Raw genomic sequence first — 12,094 nt, 5'->3', positions numbered from 1 at the left:
GTGTTCCACAGAAAGAAATAAAGAAAGAAAAGAACAGAAGAAATAAAGTAATACAGGTTTGAAATGACAAGGGTGAGTTCAATTAGTTTAACTATCGCTTTTATAAGCAAAACTTACTCTTGAATCATGGCCAATCAGCTCTTTGCACTCATCACAGGTGTTGGCAAACAGGCTGTCGTAGCAAGGGATGCAGTAAGGGTTGTCCTCTGCCTGGATGTACTTCCTGCCGTATAAGGACTCCTTGCAGTTGTCACAGTCAAAGCGTTCACTCATGTTGCTCTGATCCGAGTCAGTCCCTGTAACAACACAAAGCAAGGAAGATTCAGGGAGGTGAGCTTTCAATCACAGCTGCATCGCACTGAGAAAAAAAGTCACACACAAACAAACATAAACAGGCAGATCTGTCACAAAGCACTTTGCAAAACGTCTATTAAATTTTATAGCCCTGTGGTGATAGCTGGGAAATGAGAGGGAGGAAGCTGGAATTTTAGCAAGCACACAACCGTGTGCTGCATGTGACGTGGCAGCTGTAGCGGCGCTTCAAGGGGAGGTCACTAGACATTTCTAAGTTTTGAGAGATGATCATTGTGTTTTAAGAGATTTGTTTTGCTTGGCCACAGAGCAAAGACCAAAGTTTCTTAATGTTTTTCACTATGTCACACTGTGATGATTGTGTTTTTGAGACACTGTAGCAAGATAAAAGTACTTTAACTTTTAAAAAAGCACCAAGGTCTTTTCCCCCCAAAATTTCATCTGCATCTTGCTGTTTTTGCACGAAAGTGAATGACCATTTAACATGGCTAGTTTTTTAGCAAGTTATGTAAAACTACATAATCAGGTAAACATTAAAATCTAAATTTAACTTTCACAAACCAGTTATTAATGAGCATAATCTTTTGAACAACTGCTTGCACATATGGCCAAATTGGCAATTAATGAACATTGAGTTCCCCTTTGTTACAGGTTTATCAAATTTCTTTAGTTTCTATCCAAAGCCCAAATAATTACTTCACATTTTATCTGTGACAAAGACATTTTTATTAGTCATAACTTCTGAAGAATTATAGCTCAGTAGTGTTGTCAAAATTACTTCTGTACCAGTCGGTACTGAAAATTTGAAAACTGAAAATCATTTGAACGCTGTTGAACGGATTCCTAAACACTGCTCAAATGTTAGCGGCAAATGGACGTTTTTAAAATTTCAGTGCCTATTGGTACCGAAGTCGGTTCTTTTGAATACACTATAGCAGACACTAGACTAAAAAAACGTTTTCCAGTGTGCATGCAGAAGTATAGTTTGGGCTTAACTCAGACTTTCTCACTTGGTCATCCACGTGCCGAAAAAAAGACAAACCCTTACTGCCTCACAAATAAAAGGCCTGCAAGATCACAGTGGTAAGACTATATTGTTGGAGGTCTGTGCATTTGCATGCTTCACCAGCAAATATTTGTGAAGTAAACACTTCTGCCTTGGATGTGCAGACCACCTAGGGAGATTGTTTAGAGAACCGCAAAAGTGACAAGAACTCTTAATTTTTTTTGAAAGACCAAGCACTGATCCCAAACAACACAGATGGGTTTTTGTTTTTCATTTTGTAATGCCTGTCTTACATCAGACACACATCTTCATAGGGGAGTATGGATCAGATTTTTGTTCACATTCAGTACAAAAACATAGCCCATGTTCACAATGCAAGGCGTTAAAACCATTTACAGTAATCACATAAACCGACAGTGCAATAAAAACACCAGCTTGACCTTAAAGTGAGTGTATAGCCCTGCGAGTGCCCGTCACGGAATAATATTGTTACAGCGTTGCGGCAACGCTATCAGGTTGCCAAAACATTACTGAGATGTTGGAGGAAAGCCTTATGATAAGTGATAGGCCTCCCTGGAAGAGACGAGCTCAGTGTATCAGTTTCCACCCAGCTAATAATAATAATCAGCCACCGCTAAAATAATGAATCTATTTGCACTCCCTGTCTTACACACGCCCACAGGGAGGGTGTAATCACAGGATGCAAGATGAAAGATATCAACCACCGTGTTTCATCTTTCCTCTTCCCCCTGGCATGACAAAAGGCTCAAATGAACGTGGGTGTGAAAGGCTAAGATAAAAAAAGGGCAACGCACCTCCCGAAGCTTCATAAATAATCAGCTGACACTCTTTTACTACGATGATACCATTTACTCTCAGCTGAGAGCTGCTTTAAAAGCTTCTCTGCCCTGGATCTGCTCGTAAATTAGGGAGTGTTAATGTTAAAGGCTCCAGTGGCCTGAGGTGGCCCATGGTTTACATCATTACAGACCTACGTTTGAGGGGGAATATGAACCTTCTCTGTTCCCATCAAGGCTATAATGGTTCTGTGTTTCTTGTTGATTGGTAAATGACATCACATTTTTGTCTTGGTCCTTAATTAGTCAAAGGTACATTTAAATTGCAAGAATTCTATTTTTCAGAATCAGATATAATTTGGCTTTGCAGATTCATGTTGTAAAATGTCATGTGGTGTGACTCTCCAAAAATGGTATGATACTTATGAATGAATAATTCATAATATGTAAAAAAAAAAAATATGTTTAGACCATGAAAATATATAAAACTTTTTAGAAAATAATGGAAAATTTTCAAAACCAAACTGAATCAAATTAAAGCGTTCTTTTTTGTTGTTGTTGACATCTTTATTAATTTTGTATTTTTATTATTAATTACAATTTTTTTTTTCTCATTTCAGTTGGTTATTTTAGTACTTCAACTTTATTAGCTTCAGTTTCAATTTCAGTTTTATTTTATTTCATGCTCATTTCAATTAACAACTTTTTTTGTAGTTTTAGTTTTAGTTGACAATAACAACACTGCTGCCCTTTGATGACAAGTAACAGGATCTTTAGTCAGTACCAGAGGCAGTTTTCGTGCAGGTGTGTGAACACCTGGGATCCATTCCACAACCGCCATCTACTTCCTTCATCTTTCTTCAGATCGCCAGAGCTAATGGTTGTCATTTCCTGGCAACTTTTTAGGCTGCAAGAAGGAGAGCTGAAACCTGGCTTAGTGCTAAATGTAGCATGTTCTAAAAAAGAAGTCATGGAGGTCCGATAAGCATCTTTTAAATGTATGTGAAGAAAATGCATTGCTTATAATGAAAGCTGACAGATCTATGCATCTCTTTTTCTTTGATTTGGCAAGCATATGCTAAATTTCACATTCAGTTTCATCTAAACACAGAACAGGCTGTTTGCACACGCCAGAAAGGATCACCAACAGTGCTTCGAAGGCCTCATCGTTCACCCAAGTAACGTCAACAATAGCTGTTCTGCAGCCTGACTACAAGTGTGTTTACGGTCTCTGGGGAGACGTGAGCTTTAGTTAGAATAACTCGCCTCCTGGTAATCATTAAAGATGAGGTAGGACCGAGTCCTTCACTGTACGAGGGAAATATTGTTGCAGCTAAGACTATATATAAATACTTATTTTGTCAAGGGCGGGGGCTGTTATTACTTCCTTTCTGTTCTGGGTTTCTAAAACTTATAAGAGCAACAAATGAAACAAGTAATATGAGAGTAAATGGCCAGTTTGGACTAAGGTGGAGGGCATGATGTCATCAGTGACCCCAGGGCTAGACGTCCAGAAGTGATTCAATCCAGAAGCTGGGAAAATGAAGCAAGACCTCTCCCTTCACTTACAAAGTCAGAGCTGGCTTCGGTTGAAAGCTTAGATGGTATTTTATGCAGAACCACAAGGAACCCTCTGACACATTGCAGCTGAAAGTGTTATCAGGAATTTCCTCTCCTTTGGACAAAGTGTTTTGTGAATGATGAACTGGTCTGAGGTAAAATACCAGAACTCTGAGCAAAACAGTCCTTGAGGGTTGAGGATATCAAACAAAACACCATGACCTATCAGCTCTGTTTATTTAATCTAGTCTGCAAAATGTCTGCTTTTAGACAAACCATCAGAACACATCACACCATGTCTATCTATCTATCTATCTATCTATCTATCTATCTATCTATCTATCTATCTATCTATCTATCTATCTATCTATCTATCTATCTATCTATCTATCTATCTATCTATCTATCTACTGATCTACCTATCGATCTGACACGTTCAAGGTCCAGAAAGGTAGTATGGACACTGATTAAAATATTCCATGTGACATCAGTGGTTCAACTATAATTTTATGAAGCTAGAAGAATACGTTTTGTGCGCAAAAAAACAAAACAAAAAACTTCTCTTCAATGTCAGTCTTTGATGCGTGTTCACAAAAATACCATGACGCATACGTATGATGCATTAACAATGTCAATACTACCCTTCTAGGCCTTGAATGTGTCAGTTGCATTGATGTCTATGCAGGGTCAGAAAGCTCTCGGATTTCATCAAAAATATCTTAATTTGTGTTCCAAAGATGAACGAAAGTTTTAAGGGTTTGGAACATGAGGTTGAGTAATTAACGGCAGAATTAAAATTTTTGGGTGAACTGTCCCTCTAAACAACAAACTAACCAACTAACAGTTATTTGACTTTTACTGTTGCTGATTGCACAAGATGCAGCTTTGTGGCTTCCAGTGTAGACAGTTGCTACATACTTTCGTTGGCCACTTCCAATGCTGCCAGGCTGTCTTCCTGCACTACTATGAAGGAAATAATTGTTTTACCGGCCTTAGGCCAACTCTTAAATATTTCAAAGCAGCTATCTCATTGCCTTCTGGTCCTATCTGTATCTGAAGGATATGGCGGTCCTTCTCAGAACAGTCTGTGAGATTCTTGGGGAATGACAAGGCCACAATGGCATGTTTGTCTAACTTCAGAGAGGCCAGACTGAAAGGGAGCAGGGCAGTAGGGGCATGGACAGCGTGTTCACGCAGACCCCTGTCCCGCTGCAGTTTCACAGACAACAGCACTAATCCTCTGACCAAACTCCCATCACGCTCCGCTTCACTTTAAATGGGCCGGCTGTGCCTCCCGCTGGGAAACTGACCCGGGCCTTTCCTGTTCCTAGGGTCCAGCCAGAGCTCGGCCTGTCAAACATCTGCCTGGGCAACAGGAGGCAATGGCTGCTTGCCATCTCACCGTGACTATTACACAACACCCCAGATTCAATAACTCACCTACTTTTACTGTATATTGTCAGATATAGTTATCAGTGAATCAAATATTCTGTCAATGGAATAACACCCTTTTCTGCATCAAGCATCCCATTGCAGAATAGATTCTGTCAGATTAATACTGAGGCCACATAAGGTCAGGCTTGTGGCAAATGTGATAAATGTAATATTCTCATTTAGATATTAGAAAAGAATAGTATGCACTGTTTATTTAATATGTAGCTTTTAGAAACTTTAAGGTCAAAACAGATCGATGAAGGGCAGGTAGGTATTACAGCTTTTACACTATTCTTAGGAGGTAATATTTTGGCCCAGAATTAGTTTTTTTCTATCCACAATTTTTTGCCATAACAAACACAGTGATAGTCTATCACTAATGCTACAGTAAAATGACACTTGAAGACAGTGGAGTACATTGACTCTGTAATGAATTTCAGAGGTCAGATATTCTTGACAGATCTGAAGTGCTAAAAATAATAGCTGACAGGTTCCAGAGACAATACGGAGGTGGTGGCTGCCAGACAAAACACTTATGTTTTTGTTGTAAAGTCACAGTATCAATTGAACATGAGAATGCTGTGGTGGAGAAGATGTAGGGTATATGTGCACTTATGTGCCTTTTAGGATCGGCTCTTACCACATCAGATAAAGCAAAATGGCAGAGAGGAGGAGGAAAGAGAGGGAGAGCGAGTCTTATCGGAGGAAGCAGGGAGGCAATTGCCAAAGAAAGGGGAGATAACATTCAAAAACAAATCCGAACGTTTGCTCTCGCTCATTCACACATTATCTTTATCAGTTTTCGATGCTTGACAGAAGAGTAATCTCCACTTACATTATTATTATTTTTTTTTATATACAATACAGTACATAATATAGCCGTTTTCTCACATCGGCTGATGTTCACATGCTGAACAGTCATGCAAACTACCTTACCGAGTAAATTAAAATTGAATACAAAGCTAAATAAATATTTTGTTTTAATCTCTGGACCACTGTTTAAGATCTTCTGCTGTAAAATATGCCTATTGTTAATGGTTTTGCTTGTGAAATTGGGCCTTTGTTGTTTACTCTCCCTGGAGAGGATGCTTTGACAGTGTTAGTAAATGATTTGTTCGACTGCCGCCACAGAGTTTAAAACCTACACATTTTCTCTAGTGTGACGGTGATAACAGTTAACATTCGTACTGGCCAGACACCAAATGTCGCAACCGCAGAGGGCTTGATCTCACTTTATACCATGAATCCATCTTCTGTTACAGGCCCAGCCATGTGGAACAGACGTCACTGACCACAGTTATCCTTCAGAAAGACCATCATCAGCAAATAATCCACACCGAGACAGCTTTGCAAAAACAACAAGCTTTGACGTAAACCAGACAACAAGCCGTATAAACAAACGCCGTTTCTTTCGAACTCTTTTTATCAACCCAAAGTATTATTTACCCCTGCGAAAGATTAAATCACTATTAGCCTCACTGACGCAAGAAGGCAGGTACTCTTGGCTGACTGATCAGTATGGGTCTGTTTATTAGTTTCTGACCCTATTCTATTTAAGTGCATGTTAGATGTGAGACAGGAACAAGACATACACAGAACAGACATACACCAGGCCTAAACATGTCATTTCCATTGAGCCCTTAAAACACAGCTTTGTGCCACATGAGGATGGCAAAGTCAGGTTCACCTCGTAAACATCAATGAACATTAATGAGCACCTGCTTCGGCAGCTAACATTAACAAGGATGTCATTTTCCTAGCTTTTGAGCAGAAGGGAGGTGTGGATATATGCCCTGAAAAATCACCTTCACAAACCACCAACCCTTTAAGAGGCATATGGATGTGTCTGTAAGCCATCATCCAACGCCAACTCGAACTCCCTTCACAACAGTAGTAGCCTTATTTGACCCTTTTGGCTTTTTCATTATAGCTGTTTGACATTTTAGACTCGATCTGTGCCAAGACGGTTTAGCTAAAGGCTAGCGCAGCAGTCATTAAAAAGGACACGCAGAGCTGCACAGACAATTAGCAAATTCCCAAAGTCATTGTCAGCAGAGTCTAGCTAAAACCTTTGTGATTTAGCAAAGGCCCTGAGGAGGAGGAAATTTTCTGTTTCACAAAATTTTTATTCTAAACTACAGCTCTGTATGAGAGAGGCATTAAACCAAAGTGAGGGGGGAAAAAGAGGCACAACAAAACAAAATAAAGTAAACTGGTGCTTGCCTATACACAATGCTACAGAAAGTATGTAAAATACAAGTATGTTTACATAAAAAAACAGAAACTACTGTTTGAACTTTCTATTCACCAAGGAATCCAGAAAAAAGTATAATGGTTTCAAAATATTAAGTAACACATTTATGTATTTATATGCATTAAAGTAAAAAAAAAATTCTATGGTTTAAAGAAGAAAACAATTGGAATTTTTTTTTTTTAATTACTAATGCAGCCTTGGTGAGCATAAGAGACTAATTTCAACAACATAAAAAAAAAAAACATAAGAGACCCCAAACTTTTTATAGTTATGTGTATATTTACCATGGGTTTGATGATTGAGAAGTACTGAAAAGGTAGCACAGCACTGTGACATAATCTTATTTAAATACCTTAAAAATGTATTACTTTACAGAATGTTATGAAATAAACATGGTGACACTTTTTTGTGTCTGCATTTCATTTCTGCTTCTGCTCAAGCTACTGTACCAAGAAAAGGTGAAAATAGAATTTGATTTATTCATCATCTGTATTTATGTCCATGTAGCTGGTTAAAAAAGGTATTGCCTACATATTTCTCACTGTGTAGTGAGAGACAGAAGGGAAAAACGTCCATACATTAGAGTTTAACATCTGCTTTCTATTGAGAGAAGTATGCAGTTGACTCCAGAGTTTTAAAGTAAGTTTTGGAGAGTTACTGCCCAAAGAATGCAGGAAGGGCTGTCTTTTCTTCACTTTCTGTGGCATTTGCCGGTAAGTGCTTCAGAGGCAAGAAGAAAACAAAGATAGAAACTGACAGTATATAGGGCGGACTGGGATGAAGAGAAAAGCTTAGAAAGAGGAGGTTTGTATGGTTTGAGTTGTATCAGGTCATGGAATCCAAGACAAACCAGAGAAAGACCTGGTGAATTAAATGTTCACAGCTTTGTTGCATTAAAAGGAGGAGAGAAGGAGGGCAAAATGAGAGCGGTGGAGAGAGTCAGAACAAGAAGGAGTCTTTTAACTGGAGTGAAGACGACTAAGGTTGGGTCATTGATGGGGGAGGGGTGTTCAAAGGATAATGTAAGACAGTAAGAAAAAAGCAGTGCGTATATTATTGCTCCCAGAACAAACAAACGCAATTGTAATCCCACGAGCCTGCTCGCTTCTCTGTTTCCCAGTGGCTACGCAGAGTAGAATTTATGACCAAACATGGTCATTGGCGTCACTGTCCTCCATGTGTCATCAACCTTCTGTAACTGAATGTGCCTTTGCTTTAATCTTTGAGAACCATAACCTAAAGTCACATAAGATCAGGTCAGTATCAACACATGCATCTATGAAGGGATGATGTGAGAGAGTTCAATAAGAGGTAAAAGACAGGGAGAAAAAGGAAAAGAAAAAAAGCTAAGAAAATGGAAACAAATGTACATAGAAAGGAAATATAATTATTAAGGAAATAATCATAAATAAGGGAAAATTAAACATAAAAGGGAAAAGGAAAGAGAAAAGCAATGAGAAAAGAAATGGAAAAGGAAAGCAAAGGGTAAAAGTAAATGGGAAATAAAATAACAAAAAGGAACGGAAAAGGAAAGGAAAGGGTAAGTAACTGGAAAGGAAAGGGAAAAAAAGAAAAAATTAAAGGGTGGAAAAAGGACAGCAAAGGAAAAGGAAATTCATTTAGAAAGAAAAGAGGATAGCAATGGGCAAAGGAAAAGGAAATTAAAGGGAAAGAGGAAAACAAAGGGAAAAAGAGGATAACAATGGGAAAAGGAAATGGGGAAAAAAGAAAGCAAAAGAAAAAAGGAAGCAAATGGTAAAATAAGTTGAAAAGTACATGGAAAGTAAAGGAAAAAGAAAATGCAAGGGAAGAAGGAAAGCAAAAGGAAAAGTAAAAGGGAAATCAAAGGTTAAAGGAAAGAGAAAAGCAAAGTTGTAATGAAATTGGAAAAGGGGAAAGGAATGGGAAATAAAAGAGGAAGGCAAGGAAAAAGAAAAGAGAAAAAAACGCAAAGGGAAAGGAAACAGGAATAGAAAAGAAAATGGACAAAAAAAAAGAAAGCAAAGAGGGAATGAAAAGCAAAATTGGTGATGAATGGATTGACTGACTGACAAACTCAAATGGCAAAATCAGTAACTAGCTTTCTCATTGAAGCTGCATTACACTCGACTTATATGGGACCAACTAAACTGATCACTCATTAGAAGTGAAGTGTGGACACTGGATGCCTGAATTCTGCCCGGGACAAAATATTGCTCTGTATATTCCCAGAACAACCCTACGATTACAGCAGAGTGCTGCAGAGGCTTGGCAGTGCTACAAGTCAGATGTCTGGACTCGTTCTTCTCCATGCAGAGTAGAAAATAAAGACAGAGAAAGGTGGTCTGGCAAACACAAGGGGCATTTGTAAAGCATTTCCTTGGGCTAAGGGTGGGCTCCTAAATTTCACTGGTGGTTTTTCTACATGCTGTAGCAGAGAGCTTTTTAACCTCTGAAACACTTGCCTTGATCAGATGTCTTTTGATGTTGTTGATGGAAACTGGTCTTAAGCACGCTTCATCCTCAACATGACAAATTATTTACAATGGTTAGAATAATCACTGGCGAGGTAGATTGAGCGTAACATTCATGTCTGACTTTCCAAACCCGGTTGCCAAATTACTGAGACGCTGTTCATTGACTAAACAACAGTATAATTGAAGAGCCCAAATTCATCCAGTCAGTTGCCAAGAAATTTATGTAAAACTCTTATGTCGTTTTCAATCTCTCGCCCCTTTTTTTCACCCCAAACGTTTGACTTATTTCTGAGAACCCAAGTTTGCACCAGTCATTTCTGAGCTGATGTGCTCTGACCTGTTTGAAGTTAGGAAAACAATGAGAACAGTGGGAACATAATTGATTAGTTGAGTCAAGTTGTGATTTTCCTTTAAGTGCCAACATAGCAGACTGAGGGGGTTCAAGGCCTTTCCTATTTGCTTTCATTGTTTGTACTTCTCTCTGCTAGTCACAACTGCTATGTGCTGGCATTCAAATGCGGCCTGTTAGGTCTAGTCTCCAAGGTTCTTCGTGCTATCTCCTACATTCCTTCTCATGTCAACACAGTAAATTAACTGAAAGTGCTGTACTTTGTTTTTCAAAATCTAAGGTGGAGTATACACTGAAACACCTTTATTTTACAATAAATGTTCGGTGAATAGAGGTTTTTATTTTATTTAAAATTGTTAACTACGAAATTTTCTGGTTAGGAAAATTGTACACATCGAAATGCAGTTTCTAACTATGATTTGTGCTATTAGAAATTATACCAGAATGGGTATTATTACACTACGGTGTAAAAATTTTGGTATCAGTATGATTTCTTTGAAGCAAGTCTCTTATGCACACCAAGGGCCCTAACTTAATGATATAAGCTCATGGTCTAAAGTGCTTGGAGCAGGTGCACTAAGGGCGTGTCTGAATTCACTTTTGCTAGTTTAATGACGGAGAAACAGTCGGCACACCCGGGTGCATGGTCTAAACGGGTTATCCCTATTTTCATAACAAGTAATGGGTGTTTTAGGGTGTAAGATGCAATAAACCAATCAGAATCTCATCTCCCATTCCCTTTAAGAGCCATCTGTGCTTGTGCCATGACAGGTTTGCTATATACAGTATATGGCCGAATTTGCAAGCGCAAAGACAGAACGCATCTCCAGAAAGAAAACAGAGCTGCTTGTGCGCAAGCAAATAGGTAGCCTATAATTCTGATACATGTGATGACTATTCATTATAACATGTAGTCATTTTTATATTGATGTAGCCTACACAATAATATTATTTTACAATGTAATCATTAATTATTTTTTTTATATCTGGCATGTTTGTGTGCTGCTCTGCGTCCCTGTGTGTGTGATAATCAGCGTGTATGCGTTCTGTAGACCCGTCTATACTAATGGGCTCTTTAAATAAAGAAAAACATTGCGCCAGACTTTAGACCACGTTTGAGTTGGTCTATGGCGCAGTCTATTTTCAGTTCCTCAAAGTAGCAACACGTCAACAGTGCGCTTGAACACACCTCGTTTTCAGAACAGCACACCCCTGAGCGCACAAATAGGCGCAAATGCATTTGCTATTTAAACAACGCGGCGCAGTACGGGAAAATGAGAACTGTGTTGGGCATTTGACTTTTGGTCGAACATGGCATTTTAAATAGACTTTTAATTCTAGGTTAATTATTAGGTTAAATAATTTATCTCTACAGTTTGCCATTTTAGTGGAAAGTGCCTTTTATCTCTGGTACAAAATGTGCATTCGCACGGGCATCATTCACCACAAGTATTATGATTCTGACAAACTCTGACATTTGTCTCAGGAATTAAATTAGGTCATGGAGTGGTTAAAACTCTCTTTTCCTGAATGGTTTTCCTCTCTGATACTTATTTCTGGATGTGTACCTAAATAATAGATTTGATCTGTATTAATAATAGATTTGCTTAACAAATGTTTCCATTCATGGCAAGCATCCCAAATGAAAGGAACATAGTGTTTGTAATGACTATATGAGTTTAGCACTGCACAGTATAAGAGTGCATGCTCACTTTCATGTAATGCATGTCAGTGGGTTTAACCACTGCACAGCACAAACATGGGGCTAATTTGGGTTGAATACAGTAGCTAGTTGGTCCTAGGTGGTCTTTTTCTCACTTTGTTTTTTAATGAAAAGGCACTAAATCAGCAAGGTCAACCGGACCAGAATGAGAGAAGCAGCGGCTGCTGGGTCAGTCTGCACACCTGCAAGCAATCAAACCTCAA

At 38.6% G+C, this 12,094-nt stretch overlaps 1 protein-coding gene across 1 annotated transcript in view; it reads right to left on the bottom strand.

Moving 5' to 3' along the window:
* fhl3a (four and a half LIM domains 3a) overlaps window positions 1-12,094 on the bottom strand; it is a 33,725-nt gene that overhangs the window by 8,407 nt on the left and 13,224 nt on the right. Inside the window, exon 2 of the mRNA XM_052578262.1 lies at window positions 118-296. Within this exon, the coding sequence (XP_052434222.1) occupies window positions 118-273 (156 nt within the window). The 5' untranslated portion in view covers window positions 274-296. The remainder of the gene's footprint in view (window positions 1-117; window positions 297-12,094) is intronic.

This window comes from Carassius gibelio, chromosome B16 (genome assembly GCF_023724105.1).
Source record: "Carassius gibelio isolate Cgi1373 ecotype wild population from Czech Republic chromosome B16, carGib1.2-hapl.c, whole genome shotgun sequence".
Classification (NCBI taxonomy): domain Eukaryota; kingdom Metazoa; phylum Chordata; class Actinopteri; order Cypriniformes; family Cyprinidae; genus Carassius; species Carassius gibelio.
The sequence above is the reverse complement of the archived record's forward strand: the minus strand, read 5'-3'. Positions and strand labels throughout refer to the sequence as shown.